Consider the following 26,743-nt stretch of genomic DNA (forward strand, 5'->3'; position numbering starts at 1 on the left):
CATCCAGAACATGCATTACCTCGCTAACTAGCAATCAAACTACCGTGCTAACTCCCAATCAAACTACCGAGCTAACTCCCAATCAAACTACCGAGCTAACTCCCAATCAAACTACCTCGCTAACTCCCAAGCTAACTCCCAATCAAACTACCGAGCTAACTCCCAATCAAACTACCGAGCTAACTCCCAATCAAACTACCGAGCTAACTCCCAATCAAACTACCGAGCTAACTCCCAATCAAACTAGCAATCAAACTACCGAGCTAACTCCCAATCAATCTACCTCGCTAACTCCCAATCAAACTACCTCGCTAACTCCCAATCAAACTACCGAGCTAACTCCCAATCAAACTACCTCGCTAACTCCCGAGCTAACTCCCAATCAAACTACCTCGCTAACTCCCGAGCTAACTCCCAATCAAACTACCGAGCTAACTCCCAATCAAACTACCGAGCTAACTCCCAATCAAACTAGCAATCAAACTACCGAGCTAACTCCCAATCAAACTACCGAGCTAACTCCCAATCAAACTACCGAGCTAACTCCCAATCAAACTACCGAGCTTACTAGCAATCAAACTACCGAGCTAACTAGCAATCAAACTACCGAGCTTACTAGCAATTAAACTACCGAGCTAACTAGCAATCAAACTACCGAGCTAACTAGCAATCTAACTACCGAGCTAACTAGCAATCAAACTACCGAGCTAACTAGCAATCAAACTACCAATCTAACTACCGAGCTAACTAGCAATCAAACTACTGAGCTATCTACCTACCAATCAAACTACCGAGCTAACTCCCAATCAAACTACCGAGCTAACTAGCAATCAAACTACCGAGCTAACTCCCAATCAAACTACCGAGCTAACTCCCAATCAAACTACCGTGCTTACTAGCAATCAAACTACCGAGCTAACTCCCAATCAAACTACCGAGCTAACTCCCAATCAAACTACCGAGCTTACTAGCAATCAAACTACCGAGCTAACTAGCAATCAAACTACCGAGCTAACTAGCAATCTAACTACCGAGCTAACTAGCAATCTAACTACCGAGCTAACTAGCAATCAAACTACCGAGCTAACTAGCAATCAGACTACCGAGCTAACTAGCAATCAAACTACCGAGCTAACTAGCAATCAAACTACCAATCTAACTACCGAGCTAACTAGCAATCAAACTACTGAGCTATCTACCTACCAATCAAACTACCGAGCTAACTAGCAATCAAACTACAGAGCTAACTACCGAGCTAACTAGCAATCAAACTACCGAGCTAACTAGCAATCAAACTATCGAGCTAACTCCCAATCAAACTATCGAGCTAACTCCCAATCAAACTATCGAGCTAACTCCCAATCAAACTATCGAGCTAACTAGCAATCAAACTACCGAGCTAACTAGCAATCTAACTACCGAGCTAACTAGCAATCAAACTACCGAGCTAACTAGCAATCAGACTACCGAGCTAACTAGCAATCAGACTACCGAGCTAACTAGCAATCAAACTACCGAGCTAACTAGCAATCAAACTACCAATCTAACTACCGAGCTAACTAGCAATCAAACTACTGAGCTATCTACCTACCAATCAAACTACCGAGCTAACTCCCAATCAAACTATCGAGCTAACTCCCAATCAAACTATCGAGCTAACTCCCAATCAAACTATCGAGCTAACTCCCAATCAAACTACCGAGCTAACTCCCAATCAAACTACCGAGCTATCTACCTACCAATCAAACTACCGAGCTAACTACCAAGCAAACTCCCAATCAAACTACCGAGCTAACTCCCAATCAAACTATCGAGCTAACTCCCAATCAAACTAACTCCCAATCAAACTATCGAGCTAACTCCCAATCAAACTACCGAGCTATCTACCTACCAATCAAACTACCGAGCTAACTACCAAGCAAACTCCCAATCAAACTATCGAGCTAACTCCCAATCAAACTACAGAGCTAACGCCCAATCAAACTACCAATCAATCACCCACTCAAAACTCCATGCATATACTTGTACTGTAGTATACGTACGTACCTACTGTATTTTCAGAATAATACGGTCTTAATTTAACATTGTTTTGAAGGTTGTCATAACACACCTTAACCAATTGGATCCTTAGCTAAAAAAAAAGAGAGTTGAAAAGGTGTTGTTGTATGTGTCGACCTGCTTTGCTTTAGGTCGCAGTTGTAAATGAGAACTTGTTCTCACCTGGCCTACCTGGTTAAATAAAGGTGTTCTCACCTGGCCTACCTGGTTAAATAAAGGTGAAATAAAACAATGAAAAACACTTTTGACCAGGGCCCATAGGGCTCTTATCAAAAGTAGTGCACGATGTAGGGAATAGGGTGGCATTTGGGATAAAGTCATACTGTGAAATTACTCCTGTTGAGGGGGCCAAGGTGTGAGGTTTACTGATCCTGGTGTGTCTACATTGCGTTTATAACAGTATTAAAAGAGACCAGTCCCAATTGGTTGTTGAATTCAGACTTTATTGTCCCAGCAGGGAAATTCATTGTGCAGTTAAGAGTACAAAGCTGCTCAACAAGAACTTCCACTTTTGTCATTGTGCACATCCCAAAATGGCACCCTATTCCCTATATAATGCACTACTTACCCCATAGGGCTCTGGTCAAAAGTAGTGCACTATATAGGGAATAGTGTTCCATTTTGGATGCAGAGACATTGAGTGCTAATACTCCTTGGTCCAAGATGACCCAGCCAATAAATCACTGTTATTATTAAACAACCCCATTTGTTGTTGTTGTAATGAATAAAAATTGTATTTCCTGAAATATTATACAAGTCATTATTACTTCTTACAGGTTATTTACATAAGTGGCAGTAGCGCCATTAAGAAAATGTATAATTAACAAAATATCTCATTTCAAATGATTTGAAATGACCACGAGATAGTAGCTTCACATTGTTGACTTCATTATCAATTCCAGGTATCGAATATGTTCAGTTTAGATACAGCATCATCTCAAAGCTGAGTTGTCAACGTCGGGATGTACTGTTTGACACTTTTTGAGTCGTGGCTGTCCGTCTCTCCCGTTTCTAGAAGTCTTGGGTTCTCCACATCCACGTAATCCTACAAAGAGATGTTCACTTCAATAAAAAGAAGCCCTACGCAAGTCGGTCTATGTATCTGGATCATGCTACTGCTGTGGGGGCCCCTGCTGTGGTTCTAAAGTCACAGGACAGGTGTAACCCGCAGGATGCCTACAGGAAGTTTTACTGTCTATAGTCAGTCCATCTTTTTAAATTTCAGATGAAGGTAAAGAGGCGAGGAGATTAACCACACTATTCTATTGGGATGGACCACATGATCAGAGAGATTAACCACACTATTCTATTGGGATGGACCACATGATCAGAGAGATTAACCACACTATTCTATTGGGATGGACCACATGATCAGAGAGATTAACCACACTATTCTATTGGGATGGACCACATGATCAGAGAGATTAACCACACTATTCTATTGGGATGGACCACATGATCAGAGAGATTAACCACACTATTCTATCCGATCAGAGAGAGAGAGGTGAAAGGTTCAACCATTGAACTAGAATCCTATAGACCGGTAGTCACCAACCGTTCAAATCGGCAAACATTTCTGTAAAAACCCAACGATAAACCTTGTGTTCCTATCTTTTGGTGGTAGTTGCAGCCGTTTCAGCTGCCTTGCGCGCCGGGTAGTTACAAACTGCATTCCCAGGGGGAGCAAATCAAGTGCACTATGGACCTACCACTGGCCAATCGGATGGCTCAGATTACCGTATCTGCAGTAACGCAGCACGAGTAAAAGAACGCTACAGCAAAGTTGATACAGTGAGATTTCAAAACTTCTAAAACCAGGTAGTCTAGTGGTTAGAGGCAGGAAGCCTAGTGGTTAGAGGCAGGTAGTCTAGTGGTCAGAGGAGGCAGGTAGTCTAGTGGTTAGAGGCAGGTAGTCTAGTGGTTAGAGGCAGGTGGTTAGAGGCAGGTAGTCTAGTGGTCAGAGGCAGGAAGTCTAATGGTCAGAGGCAGGAAGCCTAGTGGTTAGAGGCAGGTAGTCTAGTGGTCAGAGGCAGGAAGCCTAGTGGTTAGAGACAGGTAGTCTAGTGGTTAGAGGCAGGTAGTCTAGTGGTTAGAGGCAGGTAGTCTAGTGGTTAGAGGCAGGTAGTCTAGTGGTCAGAGGCAGGAAGTCTAATGGTCAGAGGCAGGAAGCCTAGTGGTTAGAGGCAGGTAGTCTAGTGGTCAGAGGCAGGAAGCCTAGTGGTTAGAGACAGGTAGTCTAGTGGTTAGAGGCAGGTAGTCTAGTGGTTAGAGGCAGGTAGTCTAGTGGTTAGAGGCAGGTAGTCTAGTGGTTAGAGGCAGGTAGCCTAGTGGTTAGAGGCAGGTAGTCTAGTGGTTAGAGGCAGGAAGCCTAGTGGTTAGAGGCAGGTAGTCTAGTGGTCAGAGGAGGCAGGTAGTCTAGTGGTTAGAGGCAGGTAGTCTAGTGGTTAGAGGCAGGTGGTTAGAGGCAGGTAGTCTAGTGGTCAGAGGCAGGAAGTCTAGTGGTCAGAGGCAGGAAGCCTAGTGGTTAGAGGCAGGTAGTCTAGTGGTCAGAGGCAGGAAGCCTAGTGGTTAGAGACAGGTAGTCTAGTGGTTAGAGGCAGGTAGTCTAGTGGTTAGAGGCAGGTAGTCTAGTGGTTAGAGGCAGGTAGTCTAGTGGTTAGAGGCAGGTAGCCTAGTGGTTAGAGGCAGGTAGTCTAGTGGTCAGAGGCAGGAAGCCTAGTGGTTAGAGACAGGTAGTCTAGTGGTTAGAGGCAGGTAGTCTAGTGGTTAGAGGCAGGAAGCCTAGTGGTTAGAGGCAGGAAGCCTAGTGGTTAGAGGCAGGAAGCCTAGTGGTTAGAGGCAGGTAGCCTAGTGGTTAGAGGCGGGAAGCCTAGTGGTTAGAGGCGGGTAGCCTAGTGGTTAGAGGCGGGTAGCCTAGTGGTCAGAGGCAGGAAGCCTAGTGGTTAGAGGCAGGTAGCCTAGTGGTTAGAGGCAGGTAGCCTAGTGGTCAGAGGCAGGTAGTCTAGTGGTCAGAGGCAGGTAGTCTAGTGGTCAGAGGCAGGAAGCCTAGTGGTTAGAGGCAGGAAGCCTAGTGGTTAGAGGCAGGAAGCCTAGTGGTTAGAGGCAGGAAGCCTAGTGGTTAGAGGCAGGAAGCCTAGTGGTTAGAGGCAGGAAGCCTAGTGGTTAGAGGCAGGAAGCCTAGTGGTTAGAGGCAGGTAGCCTAGTGGTCAGAGGCAGGAAGCCTAGTGGTTAGAGGCAGGAAGCCTAGTGGTTAGAGGCAGGTAGCCTAGTGGTTAGAGGCGGCAGGTAGCCTAGTGGTTAGAGGAGGCAGGTAGCCTAGTGGTTAGAGGAGGCAGGTAGCCTAGTGGTTAGAGGAGGCAGGTAGCCTAGTGGTTAGAGGCAGGAAGCCTAGTGGTTAGAGGCAGGAAGCCTAGTGGTTAGAGGCAGGAAGCCTAGTGGTTAGAGGCAGGTAGCCTAGTGGTCAGAGGCAGGTAGTATAGTGGTTAGAGGCAGGAAGCCTAGTGGTTAGAGGCAGGTAGCCTAGTGGTCAGAGGCAGGTAGCCTAGTGGTTAGAGGCAGGTAGCCTAGTGGTTAGAGGCAGGTAGCCTAGTGGTTAGAGGCAGGTAGCCTAGTGGTTAGAGGCAGGTAGTCTAGTGGTTAGAGGCAGGTAGCCTAGTGGTCAGAGGCAGGTAGCCTAGTGGTCAGAGGCAGGTAGCCTAGTGGTTAGAGGCAGGTAGCCTAGTGGTCAGAGGCAGGTAGCCTAGTGGTCAGAGGCAGGTAGCCTAGTGGTTAGAGGCAGGTAGTCTAGTGGTTAGAGGCAGGTAGTCTAGTGGTTAGAGGCAGGTAGCCTAGTGGTTAGAGGCAGGTAGCCTAGTGGTTAGAGGCAGGTAGCCTAGTGGTTAGAGGCAGGTAGCCTAGTGGTTAGAGGCAGGTAGCCTAGTGGTTAGAGGCAGGTAGCCTAGTGGTTAGAGGCAGGTAGTCTAGTGGTTAGAGGCAGGTAGTCTAGGCGTTAGAGGCAGGTAGTCTAGTGGTTAGAGGCAGGTAGTCTAGTGGTTAGAGGCAGGTAGTCTAGTGGTTAGAGGAGGCAGGTAGTCTAGTGGTTAGAGGAGGCAGGTAGTCTAGTGGTCAGAGGCAGATAGCCTAGTGGTTAGAGGCAGGTAGTCTAGTGGTTAGAGGAGGCAGGTAGTCTAGTGGTTAGAGACAGGTAGTCTAGTGGTCAGAGGCAGGTAGCCTAGTGGTCAGAGGCAGGTAGTCTAGTGGTTAGAGGCAGGTGGTTAGAGGCAGGTAGCCTAGTGGTTAGAGGCAGGTAGCCTAGTGGTCAGAGGCAGATAGTCTAGTGGTTAGAGGCAGGTAGCCTAGTGGTTAGAGGCGGGTAGCCTAGTGGTTAGAGGCGGGTAGCCTAGTGGTTAGAGGCGGGTAGCCTAGTGGTTAGAGGCAGGTAGCCTAGTGGTTAGAGGCAGGTAGCCTAGTGGTTAGAGGAGGCAGGTAGCCTAGTGGTTAGAGGCAGGTATCCTAGTGGTCAGAAGCAGGTATCCTAGTGGTTAGAGGCAGGTAGTCTAGTGGTTAGAGGCAGGTAGCCTAGTGGTTAGAGGCAGGTAGCCTAGTGGTTAGAGGCAGGTAGCCTAGTGGTTAGAGGAGGCAGGTAGCCTAGTGGTTAGAGGAGGCAGGTAGCCTAGTGGTTAGAGGAGGCAGGTAGCCTAGTGGTTAGAGGCAGGAAGCCTAGTGGTTAGAGGCAGGAAGCCTAGTGGTTAGAGGCAGGAAGCCTAGTGGTTAGAGGCAGGTAGCCTAGTGGTCAGAGGCAGGTAGTATAGTGGTTAGAGGCAGGAAGCCTAGTGGTTAGAGGCAGGTAGCCTAGTGGTCAGAGGCAGGTAGCCTAGTGGTTAGAGGCAGGTAGCCTAGTGGTTAGAGGCAGGTAGCCTAGTGGTTAGAGGCAGGTAGCCTAGTGGTTAGAGGCAGGTAGTCTAGTGGTTAGAGGCAGGTAGCCTAGTGGTCAGAGGCAGGTAGCCTAGTGGTCAGAGGCAGGTAGCCTAGTGGTTAGAGGCAGGTAGCCTAGTGGTCAGAGGCAGGTAGCCTAGTGGTCAGAGGCAGGTAGCCTAGTGGTTAGAGGCAGGTAGTCTAGTGGTTAGAGGCAGGTAGTCTAGTGGTTAGAGGCAGGTAGCCTAGTGGTTAGAGGCAGGTAGCCTAGTGGTTAGAGGCAGGTAGCCTAGTGGTTAGAGGCAGGTAGCCTAGTGGTTAGAGGCAGGTAGCCTAGTGGTTAGAGGCAGGTAGCCTAGTGGTTAGAGGCAGGTAGTCTAGTGGTTAGAGGCAGGTAGTCTAGGCGTTAGAGGCAGGTAGTCTAGGCGTTAGAGGCAGGTAGTCTAGTGGTTAGAGGCAGGTAGTCTAGTGGTTAGAGGCAGGTAGTCTAGTGGTTAGAGGAGGCAGGTAGTCTAGTGGTTAGAGGAGGCAGGTAGTCTAGTGGTCAGAGGCAGATAGCCTAGTGGTTAGAGGCAGGTAGTCTAGTGGTTAGAGGAGGCAGGTAGTCTAGTGGTTAGAGACAGGTAGTCTAGTGGTCAGAGGCAGGTAGCCTAGTGGTCAGAGGCAGGTAGTCTAGTGGTTAGAGGCAGGTGGTTAGAGGCAGGTAGCCTAGTGGTTAGAGGCAGGTAGCCTAGTGGTCAGAGGCAGATAGTCTAGTGGTTAGAGGCAGGTAGCCTAGTGGTTAGAGGCGGGTAGCCTAGTGGTTAGAGGCGGGTAGCCTAGTGGTTAGAGGCGGGTAGCCTAGTGGTTAGAGGCAGGTAGCCTAGTGGTTAGAGGCAGGTAGCCTAGTGGTTAGAGGAGGCAGGTAGCCTAGTGGTTAGAGGCAGGTATCCTAGTGGTCAGAAGCAGGTATCCTAGTGGTTAGAGGCAGGTAGTCTAGTGGTTAGAGGCAGGTAGCCTAGTGGTTAGAGGCAGGTAGCCTAGTGGTTAGAGGCAGGTAGCCTAGTGGTTAGAGGCAGGTAGTCTAGTGGTTAGAGGCAGGTAGTCTAGTGGTTAGAGGCAGGTAGCCTAGTGGTTAGAGGCAGGTAGCCTAGTGGTTAGAGACAGGTAGCCTAGTGGTTAGAGGCAGGTAGCCTAGTGGTTAGAGGCAGGTAGTCTAGTGGTTAGAGGAGGCAGGTAGCCTAGTGGTTAGAGGGAGGTAGCCTAGTGGTTAGAGGCAGGTAGTCTAGTGGTTAGAGCGTTGGACTAGTAACCGAAAGGTCGCCGAATTGAATCCCCTAGCTGACAAGGTAGAAATCTGTCGTTCTGCCCCTGAACAAGGCAGTTAACACACTGTTCCTAGGCCGTCATTGAAAATAAGAATTTGTTCTTTAACTGACTTGCTTAGTTAAATAAAGGCGACATTTGTTTTTATTAAATGTCAACGAATACAGCAAACAGCTGCTGTTTTTATGAGTGACTTCATGTTTAACCTTTTTACTCAGCACTGTCAACACTTTTATAAGCCATAAAATGAGCGTTCTTCCTATTTCCACTCAGTGCTACAACAAGCACTGCAGCTGCAATGAATGAGTCGCAAAGTGTATCGACAGGCTTGTCTTGTTGTTACTAACGGCTTGAGTCTTTTTTTACAGTGAAGAATATTTCACTTTCTCTGTTCATGAATTTCTGCACGAGGCAAAAAATAATGCAGTGCGACTCGAGTTTCGCAAACTTCCTGAAGACGGTGCCCCTTTATTGGTCAGTGTCAGTGGAGGAGAGATGTTGAGAGGCGGACCCCTCAGTCTGCTGCTCTCTCCCTCCTCTGAGACTGACCCTTAGTCTGCTGCTCTCTCTCTCCTCTGAGACTGACCCTCAGTCTGCTGCTCTCTCCCTCCTCTGAGACTGACCCTCAGTCTGCTGCTCTCTCCCTCCTCTGAGACTGACCCTTAGTCTGCTGCTCTCTCTCTCCTCTGAGACTGACCCTCAGTCTGCTGCTCTCTCCCTCCTCTGAGACTGACCCTCAGTCTGCTGCTCTCTCCCTCCTCTGAGACTGACCCTCAGTCTGCTGCTCTCTCCCTCCTCTGAGACTGACCCTTAGTCTGCTGCTCTCTCTCTCCTCTGAGACTGACCCTCAGTCTGCTGCTCTCTCCCTCCTCTGAGACTGACCCTCAGTCTGCTGCTCTCTCCCTCCTCTGAGACTGACCCTTAGTCTGCTGCTCTCTCTCTCCTCTGAGACTGACCCTTAGTCTGCTGCTCTCTCCCTCCTCTGAGACTGACCCTCAGTCTGCTGCTCTCTCCCTCCTCTGAGACTGACCCTCAGTCTGCTGCTCTCTCCCTCCTCTGAGACTGACCCTTAGTCTGCTGCTCTCTCCCTCCTCTGAGACTGACCCTCAGTCTGCTGCTCTCTCCCTCCTCTGAGACTGACCCTCAGTCTGCTGCTCTCTCTCTCCTCTGAGACTGACCCTTAGTCTGCTGCTCTCTCTCTCCTCTGAGACTGACCCTCAGTCTGCTGCTCTCTCTCTCCTCTGAGACTGACCATCAGACTGCTGCTCTCTCTCTCCTCTGAGACTGACCATCAGACTGCTGCTCTCTCTCTCCTCTGAGACTGACCATCAGACGCAGGCACCGTCAGCCCAGTAAAATATAAAGCTAATGATTTAAATGTTCACTAAGCGGTGCCTCACTAAGCGGTGCCTCACCAGTAATACAACAGCTGATTACCGGTGTGATCATAACCTTAAAAATGGTTTCAGAAGAACAACAATGCATTGGCAGGGCAATTCAATCAAAGCCAATATGTGGTGATAATGTGTTGGGCCTATAGCCTACTGCACAGACCTCATTACTACAGTAGTGTTTTGAATAGGTTACATAGGCTAATGGTTTTTTTTTTAAATCATGTTTAAAAACCATTTTTTTGACAGTGAACTCGACTCAAAAAAGGTTGGTGACCAAATGCTATAGACGAATCCAAAAAGGCTAGAAGATTGTATTGCTTGTGGGTTTAACTGTCATAGAACTCCACAGAGGAAGAGGTGGATGGAAGGTGGCTTACTGAATCATTCTCCATGATGTCCTCCACGATTCTCACTATGTCTGAGAAGGAGGGCCTGGAAGTGTAGGGTTCCATCCAGCAGTTTTTCATTAACTGCAGTCTGAGAGGGGGAGAGAGAAAGAGAGGGAGAGGGAGAGAGAGAGAGAGAGAGAAGTGGAGAGAGGGAGAAGTAGAGAGAGAGGGAGGGAGGGAGAGAGGGAGGGAGAGAGGGGAGAGAGGGAGAGAGGGAGGGAGGGAGGGAGGGAGGGAGGGAGGGAGGGAGGGAGAAAAAGTGAGGGACAGAGAGTGAGTGAGAGTGAGGGAGGGAGAGAGAGAGGAAGAAAGAGTGAGGGACAGAGAGAGTGAGTGAGTGAGAGTGAGGGAGAGAGAGAGCTTGTTCGCATCCCAAATGACACCCTGTTCACTATATAGTGCACCCCTATGGGCCCTGGTCAAATGTAGTGCACTATGTAGTGAATAGGGAGCCATTTCTGACGAAGCCCTAGAATACATTCAACCTCAAGGCTTCATCCAGTATTCCACAGAGGGGTTGTGTTCAGGAAGGAGACATTGTTTTAAATAAAGAGGTCCTACCAGAACTTGTACAATAAGGGTTAGGGTTAAATAAAGAGGTCCTACCTAAATTTGTCCAATAAGGGTTAGGGTTAAGTAAAGAGGTCCTACCTAAACGTGTACAATAAGGGTTAGGGTTAAATAGAGGTTCTATCTAAATTTGTCCAATAAGGGTTAGGGTTAAATAAAGAGGTCCTACCAGAACTTGTACAATAAGGGTTAGGGTTAAATAGAGGTCCTACCTAAACGTGTACAATAAGGGTTAGGGTTAAATAGAGGTCCTACCTAAACATGGACAATAAGGGTTAGGGTTAAATAGAGGTCCTACCTAAACATGGACAATAAGGGTTAGGGTTAAATAGAGCTCCTACCTAAACGTGTACAATAAGGGTTAGGGTTAAATAGAGGTCCTACCTAAACATGGACAATAAGGGTTAGGGTTAAATAGAGGTCCTACCTAAACATGGACAATAAGGGTTAGGGTTAAATAGAGCTCCTACCTAAACGTGTACAATAAGGGTTAGGGTTAAATAGAGGTCCTACCTAAACTTGTCCAATAAGAACACAGTTTTGTTTTGTGCCCTACTGAACATGACCCCGTCGCTGTTGTAACCACAACACTATCAAATATGTTTACTTATTTAATTTAACTCGGCAAGTCAGTTAAGAACAAATTCTTATTTACAATGACGGCCTACACCGGCCAAACCCGGACGACGCTGGGCCAATTGTACTCCGCCCTATGGGACTCCCAATCACCAGCCGGTTGTGATGCAGTCTGTGATACAACATCAGTGATGTCACGGCCACTTACATCTCTGGCCTGCAGCCCTCGGGGTCTTTGTTCTTGAGACCGGCACAGATGTGATAGACGACGGCCTCTGGTGTCTCCAAGTCATGGTATGGTAAGGTGCCTGGGAACCACAAGCACCCACTGTGTTATGTCCAAGGTGTTATAATTACATTGAATTTAGAATTAGTTTCTTATATAAAAAAAGTTAGATAAATACAAAATATCAGGCCTGTCATCCTTATGGACACTGGGTAGCCAACTATACAGGCTTGTAAAATGATGTTAGACATTGTTTTATTTCCATTGTTTATGAACACGAAACTCACCAAACGTCTGTATCTCCCAGAGTACGATGCCAAATGCCCACACGTCCCCCTTGAAGCTGTAATAGTTGATTCTGAAGTACTCGGGGGGGTACCAGCGTAGGGGTACACGTTCCTATACACATAACCACACATTGGAAACAGTTACCCTTTAAAACTCACACTGAGACCATTATCACAGATTAAGATTAAGTCTAACCCCCCACCCCTACCATGAATTTGCTACAGTACAGTCATCTGAGCCGGGGCGGCAGGGTAGCCTAGTGGTTAGAGCGTTGGACTAGTAACTGGAAGGTTGCAAGTTCAAACCCCTGAGCTGACAAGGTACAGCTCTGTCGTTCTGCCCCTGAACAGGCAGTTAACCCACTGTTCCCAGGCCGTCATTGAAAATAAGAATTTGTTCTTAACTGACTTGCTTAGTTAAATAAAGGTAAAAACAAAACAAAAAAACTGCCCTACCACGCTAAAAGGCAGTAAATGCTCATTTGGGTTGCTACATTAAATACATGCTTAATCATGTGGACAAGTATCCCGCCTCTATTGTGTTCAGGAGAAAATGGGGGTCATGGTAGCAGTAACTGGGGGTTAAGGCCATGTTAGCCAGTAACTGGGGGTTAGCCCATGTTAGCAGTAACTGGGGGTTAAGCCCATGTTAGCAGTAACTGGGGGTTAAACCCATGTTAGCAGTAACTGGGGGTTAAACCCATGTTAGCAGTAACTGGGGGTTAAGCCCATGTTAGCAGTAACTGGGGGTTAAGCCCATGTTAGCAGTAACTGGGGGTTAAACCCATGTTAGCAGTAACTGGGGGTTAAACCCATGTTAGCAGTAACTGGGGGTTAAGCCCATGTTAGCAGTAACTGGGGGTTAAACCCATGTTAGCAGTAACTGGGGGTTAAGCCCATGTTAGCAGTAACTGGGGATTAAGCCCATGTTAGCCCATGTTAGCCAGTAACTGGGGGTTAGCCCATGTTAGCAGTAACTGGGGGTTAGCCCATGTTGGCAGTAACTGGGGGTTAGCCCATGTTAGCAGTAACTGGGGGTTAGGCCATGTTAGCAGTAACTGGGGGTTAGCAGTAACTGGGGGTTAGCAGTAACTGGGGGTTAGCCCATGTTAGCAGTAACTGGGGGTTAGCCCATGTTAGCAGTAACTGGGGGTTAGCCCATGTTAGCAGTAACTGGGGGTTAGCCCATGTTAGCAGTAACTGGGGGTTAGCCCATGTTAGCAGTAACTGGGGGTTAGCCCATGTTAGCAGTAACTGGGGTTTAGGCCATGTTAGCAGTAACTGGGGATTAGCCCATGTTAGCAGTAACTGGAGGTTAGCCCATGTTAGCAGTAACTGGGGATTAGCCCATGTTAGCAGTAGCTGTATAAAGCTACTGTGAAACCAAGGTAAATAAAAAGTATTTTTTTCCTCAGTTCCACACTATGATCAGTTACTGCCTTTTTACTTAGTAGGGCAACGTAGGTGTTTCCTGTGTGTGTGTGTGTGTGTGTGTGTGTGTGTGTGTGCGTGTGTGACTGAACCCTGTGTGTGTGTATGTGCGTGTGTATGTGTGACTGAACCCTGTGTGTGTGTGTGTGTGTGTGTGTGACTGAACCCTGTGTGCGTGTGTGTGTGTGTGTGACTGAACCCTGTGTGCGTGTGTGTATGTGTGTGTGTGTGTGTGTGACTGAACCCCATGTGTGTGTGACTGAAACCTGTGTGTGTGTGTGTGTGTGTGTGTGTGTGTGTGTGTGTGTGTGTGTGTGTGTGTGTGTCTGACCCGTGGGTGTTTCATGCGACTGCTGTGGCGGCTCTTCATGCGGGTCAGGTCTCTGGCCAGACCAAACTCTGACACCTTTACCTCCCAGGGAAACCTGCTCACCATGATGTTCCTGAGGGCCAGGTCACAGTGCACCACCTGAAACACAACACAGATCCCAGAACAGTTACTGTCACCTGAACGGTACGTAACACCATCTATAAGGACAGATCCCAGAACAGTTACTGTCACCTGAACGGTATGTAACACCATCTATAAGGACAGATCCCAGAACAGTTACTGTCACCTGAACGGTATGTAACACCATCTATAAGGACAGATCCCAGAACAGTTACTGTCACCTGAACGGTATGTAACACCATCTATAAGGACAGATCCCAGAACAGTTACTGTCACCTGAACGGTATGTAACACCATCTATAAGGACAGATCCCAGAACAGTTACTGTCACCTGAACTGTATGTAACACTGTGTGTAAGGACAGATCCCAGAACAGTACTATTTTCTGACTGTACTGTGTCTATCATGATGTTCTGTAGCTGTGTGTAAGGGTTTACTGTCTGTAAGAACTAGTCATAGGTCACAGTGCACCACCTGGAACACAGACCCCAGAACAGTTTCTGACTGACTGACTGGTCCAAGAGCAGTTAATGCCAGTGGCAGTTTGGTGTCATAAGAAATGAGTGGGAGGAGGAGGAAACTGGGTACGTACCATTTTGGATCGGAGGTGTTCCATGGCCAGTGCGATGTGATAGGACGCGATGGTGAGCAAGCTCTGTAGCTCAGGGTCAGAGGTCAGATTGTCTTTGTGGGTCTGAAGGAAGCGCCGCAGGGTTCCGTAGCTCACAAACTCCATGATCAACACATAGGGTTCTGGGAGGACACACACACACTGGAATTCAGCTTGTAGTAGTTGTAGGTAATATATTATAGATAAGGTGGCACTTTTTCTATTCTATATGGAGACAATGTAAATAATGCAGTCAGCAAGAGTGGTCAAATATAGCACACTATAAAAGTAGGGTGACGTTTGGCACGCAGCCCTGAAGTTCAGCTCGTTTTCTCTCCTGACCCTCAGTGGTTCTCCAGTCCAGCAGATGGAGGTGCTGTCTGTTCTTACTCTCAGTGGTTCTCCAGTCCAGCAGATGGAGGTGCTGTCTGTTCTTACCCTCTGTGGTTTTCCAGTCCAGCAGATGGAGGTGCTGTCTGTTCTGACCCTCGGTGGTTCTCCAGTCCAGCAGATGGAGGTGCTGTCTGTTCTGACCCTCAGTAGTTCTCCAGTCCAGCAGATGGAGGTGCTGTCTGTTCTTACCCTCGGTGGTGTTCCAGTCCAGCAGATGGAGGTGCTGTCTGTTCTTACCCTCTGTGGTTCTCCAGTCCAGCAGATGGAGGTGGTTCTCCAGTCCAGCAGATGGAGGTGCTGTCTGTTCTGACCCTCAGTGGTTCTCCAGTCCAGCAGATGGAGGTGCTGTCTGTTCTTACCCTCAGTGGTGTTCCAGTCCAGCAGATGGAGGTGCTATCTGTTCTTACCCTCGGTGGTTCTCCAGTCCAGCAGATGGAGGTGCTGTCTGTTCTTACCCTCGGTGGTGGTCCAGTCCAGCAGATGGAGGTGCTGTCTGTTCTTACCCTCGGTGGTGTTCCAGTCCAGCAGATGGAGGTGCTGTCTGTTCTTACCCTCGGTGGTGTTCCAGTCCAGCAGATGGAGGTGCTGTCTGTTCTTACCCTCAGTGGTGTTCCAGTCCAGCAGCTGGAGAATGTTCTTGTGGTGCACCAGCTTCCTCATAATGGATACCTCCATCTCCATACGCTTAGGGGTCACACCTGCAGGACAAAATGGATGCTATTAGTGAAAACCAGATTGAAGTCTCTGGGTTTTACTCGCATATTTATTTAATCAGGAAGGGCTCATTGAGATTTTAAATATCTTTTTCAAAAGCGTCCTGACCAAGATGGGCAGCACCAAGTCATTACACAATTACAGACAGACAACATGAATCACTACAGGTAATCTAGTAAAAACTCAATTATAAAACATTGACAGGTCAGGGAATCAGCCTCAAAATCCTTCATCAGTGATTTAAAAACACCAATCGGGACAAGTTGTTCCACTTTAAAAGTATTTTGTAAGGTGTTCCAAGACGATGGCACAGAGGACATAAAAGCCCTTTTACCAAATTCAATTCGGACATTTGGAACAGTTAGCAGGATAAAGTCCAGCAAATGAAGAGAGTACCCACCACATTTCTGAACAATAAAAATGCCCAAATAGCAAGGTAGTAAACCCAAAATGGCATTGTTAGTAAAAGTATACCAGTGACTGAGCCTACGATAGACTAGAGAAGGCCAGCCAACCCTAGTATACAAAGTGCAGTGGTGCGTAAGGGTTTTGCAGTTTAAAATACATCTCAAAGTGTCATGGTGAAGGGTGTCAACTGATCTCAAACACTGAGTGGAAGCATTAAAATATCCCCATAGTCTAGTAAAGGCATAAATGTAGCTGATACTAGCCTCCTTCAGGCTTCAAAAGAAAAACAGGCCTTATTCCTAAAATAAAATCCCAACTTCAGCCTAAATTTTTTTATAAGTTGTTGAATATGCAATATTTAAAGAGAGGCCATGATCAATTAAAATTCCAAGATATTTATATGAGGTTACAGCCTCAATCTCCTTGCCCTGACAGGTAGTAATAGGTGAAAGGTTCAGAGGTCTATTTCTTGCTTTAGAAAACACCATTAGTTTAGTTTTGTCAGTATTGAGGATAAGCTATGTTGAACAGTATTAAAAGCAGTTTACATGTTCTGGAAAGCTTTTGAGAGAGACCAAGCACAACAATAAATTACAGTATCATCAGCATAAAAGTGAAGTTGCGCATTTAGCAATTTTTTTGTCAAAATTATTTATATAAAATGAATAAGAGGGGACCATGGACAGAGCCCTGGGGCACACCATTACAGACAGACAATTTAACATACATGAGCCCATCAAATTGAGTGCACTGAGTTCTATCAGACAGGTAGTTAGCTAACCATGCAACTGAATTCTCCGAAAGACCTAAGCTCGACAATCTCTGTCTCAGTATAGCATGATCAACTATATCAAAAGTGAGTGAGACACAGTGCTGTTTTTTTGTCAAGGGCTTCAGTGATATCATTTAAAACCTTCATGGCTGCTGTAATTGTGCTATGCTTCTTCCTGAAGCCCGATTGGTACATTGATAACATAGAGTTAGTATATAAAAACTATTTTTGATGTTCACTAACAACGGTTTCAAGTATTTTCTCCAGTGGTGACAGCTTTGAGATTGGCCTATAATTATTTAAAAGAGTTGGATCTCCCCCTTTTAAAAGTGGTAGGACAAAAGCGGATTTCCAGATCTTTGGAATTCCATTACATTCCAGGGTTAGATTGAACAGATATGTAAGTGGTTCAGCTATGAAATCAGCTGCCAGTTTTAATAAAAAAGCAGGGATCAAGAAGATCAAGACCTGCAGGTTCTCTCTGATCTCAGGATTTCAGGGCTTTATCAGGGCTCTTGCACTGAGAATGGCAAAAAGCTAAAAGTTTGACCAGCTCTCACTGGTTCATCCACACAGGGTTGTACAGAGACAGAGGACACTGGTTCATCCACACAGGGTTGTACAGAGACAGAGGACACTGGTTCATCCACACAGGGTTGTACAGAGACAGAGGACACTGGTTCATCCACACAGGGTTGGACAGAGGACACTGGTTCATCTACACAGGGTTGGACAGAGACAGAGGACACTGGTTCATCCACACAGGGTTGTACAGAGACAGAGGACACTGGTTCATCCACACAGGGTTGTACAGAGACAGAGGACACTGGTTCATCCACACAGGGTTGTACAGAGACAGAGGACACTGGTTCATCCACACAGGGTTGTACAGAGACAGAGGACACTGGTTCATCCACACAGGGTTGGACAGAGACATATGACACTGGTTCATCCACACAGGGTTGTACAGAGACAGAGGACACTGGTTCATCCACACAGGGTTGTACAGAGACAGAGGACACTGGTTCATCCACACAGGGTTGGACAGAGACATATGACACTGGTTCATCCACACAGGGTTGTACAGAGACAGAGGACACTGGTTCATCCACACAGGGTTGTACAGAGACAGAGGACACTGGTTCATCCACACAGGGTTGGACAGAGACATATGACACTGGTTCATCCACACAGGGTTGTACAGAGACAGAGGACACTGGTTCATCCACACAGGGTTGGACAGAGACAGAGAATCAAGCAGCCTACCAGATAATACAAAGTGCTCATTGAAACAATTCAGCATTTCAGTTTTGTCATATAGAGCAACAGAATCCTTCAACACACATGACAGTAATTCATTAACATTACTGTTACCAGACATAGACTTAAAAGCCTTCCAAAACTTTCTAGAATCATTTAGGTTATCAGTGGTAACAGACATAAAATATTCAGACTTGGCCTTCCTGAGAAGAAAAGAACACTTGTTTCAAAGCTGCCTAAAAACAAGCCAATCAGCACCAGAACATGATTTCCTTGCTTTAAGCCCAGGCTAGATTACGATCGTGAATAATACAAGACAGCTCAGAAGAAAACCATGGATTATCCCACGCTTTAACCCTGAACCTATGGAATGGGGCATGTTTGTTTACTATTTGGAGAAAAAAAAACATCATGAAATTATTTCCAGGCAGTTTCCACATCAGGGATAAACTCAATCTTACTCCAGTCAAAATAAAACAAAATCATGAAAGAAATCCTGCTTATTAAAAACTATTAATTTCTCTTAGGAACCTTAAGTGTTTCTAACAGCAACAACAGCACAATAGTCACTTAAATCATGACGACAACAAAAAACACACCAACCTCAGAATATTTATGTGGAACATTTGTCAATATCAAATCAATCCGGGTAGATATGGATTTTTGCTGTGTGACCTAGAACGTATATTTAGGAGCACCAGTACGTACGCCTAGAAGAATTAAGGATTTTTAGCTTCAATACCTCAAATATATTTCATTGTGCCCCTAAATTTCTTTGTGTGCACCTACATTTCTCAACTTAGGCGCACATGTTCTCCTTGTAAAAGCTCAGCGTAATGCCCTTGGCTCTTTGTGTACATCCCAAATAACATGCTATTCCTTATACAGACCTTGGCCCCACTCTCCGAGGGGGCCTCTAGAAGAGTTGGAACATGCAAATGTTTTGTTTTTTTCCAATTCACACATGCTTATTTATACACACAAGTACATCTTGGCCATGTTCTGTTATAATCTCCACCCGGCACAGCCAGAAGAGGACTGGCCACCCCACATAGCCTGGTTCCTCTCTAGGTTTCTTCCTAGGTTTTGGCCTTTCTAGGGAGTTTTTCCTAGCCACCATGCTTCTACACCTGCATTGCTTGCTGTTTGGGGTTTTAGGCTGAGGGTTTCTGTACAGCACTTTGAGATATCAGCTGATGTACGAAAGGCTATATAAATAAATTTGATTTGATGTGTGAAATAGTACAACTCTAAGCCATCACTAGTTACCACACCCACAATGTAAGCCTACTGTACCCTCTTTGGTGATCTTGCAGGTGAACATTCCGTGTCCCTTGCAGGTTCCCCGTGTCATCCTGGCCTTGTAGAAGACTCCCTCCTTCCCTGCCTTGAGGAGCTGCAGCAGACTGAGGTCTGCCTTGGTGAAGCGGGGACCCTGGGGATAATCACACGCCTGTGGTTGTTATACTGTTTATAGACTTACTCAACTCTGTATACTTTTTTAAACTGTGTACAACAGTGGAGGCTGGTGTGTGTGGGGGGGAGGAGCTATAGGAGGATGGGCTCATTGTAATGAATGGAATGGAATTAATGGAACTGAGTAAAACCTGGTTTTCATGTGTTTGATAACATTCCGGCCATTACAATGAGCCCGTCCTCCTATAGCTCCTCCCACCAGCCTCCTCTGATATACAATATGGTTATAACCTACTGTACATCCTCCATACACACTGTCTGTAGATCCTCCATACACACTGTCTGTAGATCCCGTCTGTGTGTGTGTGTGTGTCTGTAGATCCCGTCTGTGTGTGTGTGTGTGTGTGTGTCTGTAGATCCCGTCTCTGTGTGTGTGTGTGTCTGTAGATCCCGTCTGTGTGCCTGTGTGTGTGTGTGTGTGTGTCTGTAGATCCCGTCTGTGTGTGTGTGCCTGTGTGTGTGTGTGTGTGTGTCTGTAGATCCCGTGTGTGTGTGTGTATTGTCCTATGCGCGGGTGTGTGTGGCAAATGTATGCATACCGGTTGCGGTGGCCTCCAAAGCAGTCTGTTCGTGACAGACCTGTTCTTGTTTCTCTGTAGTGACATCTGCTCCTCAGGGTCCTCTTTCCCCAGCTTCTCTGTCAAGGTGACAGGGTACGGGCTCGGGGAAGCAGGAGAGAGGACCGGGGAGTCTGGAGTGGAAAGTACATTTCCCAGAGGCCTTCCTCCTCTCAGGTCCCGAATGGTCCTCTCCAAGGAACGATACCTGACAACAGCCAGAAGTGAGGATGTTCCGTGTATAGACAGACGGTCCATGTGGGAATGGCTAACACAGAAAATATACTATATAGTGTAGTGCATTTGGGAAAGTATTCAGACCCCTTGACTTTTTCCACATTTTGTTACGTTACAGCGTTATTATAAAATTGATTTAATTGTTTTTTCCCCCCTCATCAATCTTCACACAAAACCCCATAATTACAAAGCAAAATGTTGTTTTTTTTGCCAATTTTTTTTAAGTGCATTAAATCAATTTACATAAGTATTCAGACACTTTACTCAGTACTTTGCTGAAGCACCTTTGGCAGCGATTTCAGCTTTGAGTCTTCTTGGGTATGACGATACAAGCGTGGCACCTGTATTTAGTGAGTTTCTTGGCTGTGTGCTTAGAGTCGTTGTCCTGTTGGAAGGTGAACCTTCGTCCCAGTCTGAGGTCCTGAGCGCTCTGGAGCAGGTTTTCATAAAGGATCTCTCGGTACTTTGCTCTGTTCATCTTTCCCTCAATCTGACGAGTCTCCCAGTCCCATGATGCTGCCACCACCATGCTTCCTCCAGACGTGACACTTGGCATTCAGGCCAAAGTTTTCAATCTTGTTTCTCATGGTCTGAGAGTCTTTATGTGACTTTAGCAAACTCCAAGTGGGCTGTCATGTGCCTTTTACTGAAGAGTGGTTTCCGTCTGGCCCCTCTACCATAAAGGCCTCAGATTCTTGGTCCCCTCCCTGACCAAGGCCCTTCTCCCCCAATTGCTCAGTTTGGCTGGGCGGCTAGCTCTAGGAAGAGTCTTTGTGGTCTTTTTGGTTCCAAACTTCTTCCATTTTAAGAATGATGGAGGCCATTGTGTTCTTGGGGACCTTCAATGCTGCAGAAATGTTTTGCTACCCTTACCCATATATGTGCCTCGAACACAATCCTGTCTCGGAGCTCTACGGACAATTCCTTCGACCTCATCATGTCTTGGTTTTTACTCGGTCATGCACAGTTCTCAACTGGGCACACAAGGTGAAAGGTGACATGAGGTTCTGATCGTAGCGATATCTGATCTGGTTGGAGGTTCTGAGTTTTGGTTTTAGCCATTATGTCCGTTGACCATTTGTCTTTGTAGCTTAGTTTTAAGTTGTGTTCGATCATGTTAGCATCGTAACTTGTTTCTAAATATATGTGTGGTAGATCTGCTTCCTTAAATACAGCATTGAGTTCCTTTCTCAAGGGTGGGAGGAGAACTTTTTCATCTGTGTATAATAGTATCCCCAAAGTCGTGTCATATAATTGAACTCCTAGGTTAGAAGGCTTGATTTGCTGGGCCAAGTCATTTACAAAAAAGGACAAACAAAGTTGGGAAGAGCATGTTGCCTTGTTTGACTCCAAACAGAGTGGGAAAACATTCGGTCTTCAACTCATTTACCTGTCCACAGGAGACTGGTGCATTCTCTCAACCAGCTTCACCTGGAATGTTTTTTCAACTGTCTTGAAGGAGTTCCCACATATGCTGAGTACATGTTGGCTGCTTTTTCGTCACTCTGCGGTCCAACTCATCCCAAACCATCTCAGTTGGTTTGAGGTCGGGTGATTGTGAAGGCCAGGTCATCTGATGCAGCACTCCACCACTCTCCTTCTTGGACAAATAGCCCTTAAACAGCCTGGAGGTGTTTTGGGTCATTGTTGTAAAACAAATGATAGTCCCACTAAGCGCTAACCAGATGGGATGGCGTATCGCTGCAGAATACTTCTACACCTGCATTGCTTGCTGTTTGGGGTTTTAGGCTGGGTTTCTGTACAGCACTTTGAGATATCAGCTGATGTACGAAGGGCTTTATAAATACATTTGATTTGATACTGTGGTAGACATGCTGGTTAAGTGTGCCTTGAATTCTAAATAAATCCTGACAGTGTCACTAGCAAAGCACCTCCACACCTCCTCCATGTGTGTGGGAACCACACACGCAGAGATTATCGGTTCACCTAATCTGCGTCTCACAAAGACATGGCGGTTGGAACCAAAAATCTCAAATTTGGACCCATCAGACCAAAGGACAGATTTCAACCAGTCTAATGTCCATTGCTCGTTTTTCTTGGCCCAAGCAAGTCTCTTCTTCTCATTGGTGTCCTTTAGTAGTGGTTTCTTTGTAGCAATTTGACCATGAAGACCTGATTCACACAGTCTCCTCTGAATAGTTGATGTTAAGATGTGTCTGTTACTTGATCTCTGTGAATCATTTATTTGGGCTGCAATTTCTGAGGCTGGTAACTCCAATGAACTTATCCTCTGCAGCAGAGGTAACTCTGGTTCTTCCTTTCCTTGGCCCAAAGACATTGTGAAAGGAAAGAAATCCCCCAAATTAACTTATAACAAAGCACACCTGTTAACTGAAATTTATTCCAAGTGACTTTTATTTAACGAGGCAAGTCAGTTAAGAACAAATGCTTATTTAAGACCGGGGAACAGTGGGTTAACTCTTTTTTTTGGTTACTACATGACTCCATACGTGTTATTTCATAGTTTTGATGTCTTCACTATTATTCTACAATGTAGAAAATAGTAAAAAATAAAGAAAAACCTTTGAATGAGTAGGTGTCTAAACCTTTGACTGGTACTGTACGTTGCTAACTACCATGACAAAGACCAATGCCGGTGGGAGTATCGTTGAGGACAGTGGTGTCTCTCTATCACAGGGGAAGGATCTTTTAAACGAACAAAAAGAGTCCTAGAAGCAGTTGTTACAACAACAAGAAAATAGCTTCAAGTGTTTTGTCCAAATACTGATGGAGTCACCTAATAAAAGAATGGACGACCTGACCAGAGAGGTCCAGGACCTGAAGAACAGTTTGCAGTTCTCCCAGGGCCAGCTGTTCTCCCAGGGTCAGATGTTCTCCCAGGGTCAGATGTTCTCACAGGGTCAGATGTTCTCCCAGGGTCAGATGTTCTCCCAGGGTCTCAGCTCGATGAGTTTAAACAGGAGAACGGCAATATGACTGCAACCTTTAAGTCATTTGAGAGAGGACATCAGTTGTGTGTGTGTGTGAATCCAGGATTACAATGACGGATACATTTGATTATCTCGAGGGACAATCAAGGCAGAACAACGTGGTTGTGGACGGAATTGCAGAATCTCCACATGAGACCTGGACGGAGTCTGAGGACAAAGTGAGGGAAATTATCTCTGAGAAATTGAAGATGGACCACAGGAAGATTGAGGTGGAGCTAGCCCACAGGACTGCAAAACCCACATCCGACCCAGGTGACAGGCCCAGGTCGATAGTGGTCAAGTTCCTGAGGTTCAAGGACAAGGTAGTGTAGCTGTTCTGGAAAGAGCTAAGAACTTGAGAGGCCGTATATTTTCCTTAATGAGGACTATCCTGACGCTGTGCGCCAGAAGAGGAACAAACTTATCCCAGCCAAGAAAGCTGCCAGAGCGCGTGGGGACATTGCTTACATCTGCTATAACAGGCTCATTGTCCGCTCTCCCTCCCAGAAGCCTTGAAGGGGTCTGACTTCCAAGCCTATGGATTCGTAGCTTCACCCCCACAGCACACACACACACACACACACACACACCAATTGATTAATGGACTGTTGAATGTAAAAAATGTTCTCTTGCTTTGTTAGCTCTTTTCCGAATTATGTCTATCTCTGATAAGCTACCCAGGAAAGGACTGAAAATAGCAGCCCATATTAATATATAGAGCCTTAGAAATAAAGGTTCATGAAATCGATAATATTTATACAGTTCACTAGGAAAGTATTCAGACCCCTTGAATTTTTCCAAATTTTGTTACGTTACAGCCTTATTCTAAAACTGATCTTTTTAAAGTACTCAGTAATCTACACACAACATTTAAAAATTAAAAACAGAAATACCTTATTTACATATGTATTCAGAACCTTATTTACATATGTATTCAGAACCTTATTTACATATGTATTCAGAACCTTATTTACATATGTATTCAGAACCTTATTTACATATGTATTCAGAACCTTATTTACATATGTATTCAGAACCTTATTTACATATGTATTCAGAACCTTATTTACATATGTATTCAGAACCTTATTTACATATGTATTCAGAACCTTATTTACATATGTATTCAGAACCTTATTTACATATGTATTCAGAACCTTATTTACATATGTATTCAGAACCTTATTTACATATGTATTCAGAACCTTATTTACATATGTATTCAGAACCTTATTTACATATGTATTCAGAACCTTATTTACATATGTATTCAGAACCTTATTTACATATGTATTCAGAACCTTATTTACATATGTATTCAGAACTTATTTACATATGTATTCAGAACCTTATTTACATATGTATTCAGAACCTTATTTACATATGTATTCAGAACCTTATTTACATATGTATTCAGAACCTTATTTACATATGTATTCAGAACCTTATTTACATATGTATTCAGAACCTTATTTACATATGTATTCAGAACCTTATTTACATATGTATTCAGAACCTTATTTACATATGTATTCAGAACCTTTGCTATGAAATGTGAAATTGAGCTCAGGTACATCCTGTTTTCAGGGGGACCTTGCATGCGCTGCAGGATTTTAATCCATAACGGCGTAGTGTGTTACTAATGGTTTTCTTTGAGACTGTGGTCCCAGCTCTCTTCAGGTCAATGACCAGGTCCTGCTGTGTAGTTCTGGGCTGATCCCTCATGATCATTGATGCCCCACGAGGTGAGATCTTGCATGGAGCCCCAGACTGAGGGTGATTGACTGTCATCTTGAACTTCTTCCATTTTCTAATAATTGCGCCAACAGTTGTTGCCTTCTCACCAAGCTGCTTGCCTATTGTCCTGTAGCCCATCCCAGTCTTGTGCAGGTCTACAATTTTAACCCTGATGTCCATACACAGCTCTCTGGTCTTGGCCATTGTGGGGAGGTTGGAGTATGTTTGATTGAGTGTGTGGACAGGTGTCTTTTATACAGGTAAAGAGTTCAAACAGGTGCAGTTAATACAGGTAATGAGTGGAGAACAGGAGGGATTCTTAAAGAAAAACTAACAGGTCTGTGCGAGCCGGAATTCTTACTGGTTGGTAGGTGATCAAATACTTATGTCCTGCAATAAAATGCAAATTAATGACTTAAAAATCATACAATGTTATTTTCTGGATTTTTTAGATTCCGTCTCTCACAGTTGAAGTGTACCTATGATAAAAATGACAGACCTCTACATGCTTTGTAAGTAGGAAAACCTGCAAAATCGGCAGTGTATCAAATACTTGTTCTCCCCACTGTGTGTGTGTATGTGTGTATATATATATATAAAATGGTCTAGGGGGGAGTGTATGAATAATTTAAGATAATACACAACGCAGAGGACTAGAGGTCAATAGAGAATTAACGATCAATGGAAATATATATATATAGTTCACCATTTTCCAGTATGATTTCAATTCTTCAACTTTTTTTTATCTAACCCCACTTATTAATTTAAATTCCAAAATTGCTTAAGGTTGTTAATTTGCAGTTGTTGGGAGATGGTGCTTGGCTCCTTCTGAAGCTCCTCTTATACCTATTATTATTATTATTATATCTACAGTCTCTAAGTCTACACAGCTTTTCTTTTCTCCGCGCCCCAACAGTACTAGCTGACAGAGGCTCATGTAACTTCAAACCGCAATGTTTAATCGAAGAGTAGAATACAGAACATTTCTCACAAACCCATTGAGGTGAGCCGTCTTACTTTTTGAGCCACAGAGTCCCCAGCACTATGAAAACCAGGACGGTGAGCAGACACACCCCGATGAGGACGTAATGAGGTAGGTCCAACTTCATGCTGGAAGTGACAGACGAGACTTTAGGTACACACAAGCACGCAAGATAGATGTCTGAAAGTTAAGTACATAGCGGGACCTAAGTATTCACATAAGATTACGAGGCTCATATTCCATTTCAGGTGAACTCACTTGGAGAATTGGGTGGTTGAATTGTTCAAGGAGGCCATCATGTCATCCAGTTACTCATCCTTGTTCATGTAGACAGACAGCATGTCAGTGACGAGTCAGAAAAAGAGACCTCCGCCTATCTACCCGTCTAACCCTACTTGTCCTCTCAAAAGGGCCCCTTGGGGAGGATACATCTGTTTCATAACACACTGCACAAAAAAAACCCACAAAAAAAGTAAACTGGCACTGCCCAATAATAGACTTGGGACAACGTCTAGACTCACAGAAGGATTCTCTGTCGATAACTGTGACGATCTGCTTTTCTCTGAGACCCCCTTTGAAGACACCCGTTGAGAGGAAATGGAATACATCATATCCTGTGTTAGTGGAGTCAGAAGGACAGGTTTTTGTTTGCTCAAGAACCACACAGCACAGAGGGGAAATGCACAGTAGCATCCCGTGGTTTTCAACAACAAAAAAAACTGCCGCGGAGACCGAGCTGTCTGACTGACAGAGACACTTACAGCATCTATACAATGAACACCGAGGTCCACGAAATGTTGAGGATCTTATCCGTATCGTGTGACCTTTTTCGGATCAATTATGGGCAGTGAATGATATAATGAATACGAATGATATGATCTATATGGAGGAGTACAAAGCAGACAAACTTCGGTCCCGTCTTCGTCCCAAATGGCACCCTATTTACTATACAGTGCACTACTTTTGCCCAGGGCTCATAGGGCTCTATGTAAGGAATAGGTTGCCATTTAGGACATAAACGATGTCTGTCGTTTTTTTAGGGTCAGGCATAAATAACAACACGCTG

The 26,743-nt window shown here is 45.3% G+C and overlaps 1 protein-coding gene across 1 annotated transcript; it reads right to left on the bottom strand.

Moving 5' to 3' along the window:
* Positions 1–2,480: 2,480 nt before the first annotated feature.
* si:ch211-167j9.5 (tyrosine kinase receptor Cad96Ca) lies at positions 2,481–26,283 on the bottom strand. The gene is made up of 11 exons (XM_065024188.1): positions 25,936–26,283; positions 25,713–25,805; positions 19,753–19,978; positions 19,034–19,172; positions 15,183–15,281; positions 14,173–14,333; positions 13,461–13,598; positions 11,699–11,810; positions 11,394–11,493; positions 10,028–10,127; positions 2,481–3,103 (listed from the first exon to the last, which is right to left on the bottom strand). Exons 1-11 carry the CDS (start codon positions 25,974–25,976, stop codon positions 2,996–2,998), a joined length of 1,317 nt encoding a protein of 438 aa, XP_064880260.1. The 5' UTR covers positions 25,977–26,283; the 3' UTR covers positions 2,481–2,995.
* Positions 26,284–26,743: the final 460 nt, after the last annotated feature.

This window comes from Oncorhynchus nerka, linkage group LG11 (genome assembly GCF_034236695.1).
Source record: "Oncorhynchus nerka isolate Pitt River linkage group LG11, Oner_Uvic_2.0, whole genome shotgun sequence".
Lineage (NCBI taxonomy): Eukaryota > Metazoa > Chordata > Actinopteri > Salmoniformes > Salmonidae > Oncorhynchus > Oncorhynchus nerka.

What these genes read in the sequence shown, in the direction of transcription:
- si:ch211-167j9.5 (XM_065024188.1), bottom strand. Translation starts at nt 25,976, where the DNA reads ATGATGGCCTCCTTGAACAATTCAACCACCCAATTCTCCAA. An exon ending in GGACTGGAACACCACTGAGG is followed by an intron (nt 14,334 to 15,182) that starts GTAAGAACAGAC and finishes GTGTCCTCCCAG; the next exon opens with AACCCTATGTGTTGATCATG. An exon ending in AACACCTCCGATCCAAAATG is followed by an intron (nt 13,599 to 14,172) that starts GTACGTACCCAG and finishes GTTGTGTTTCAG; the next exon opens with GTGGTGCACTGTGACCTGGC.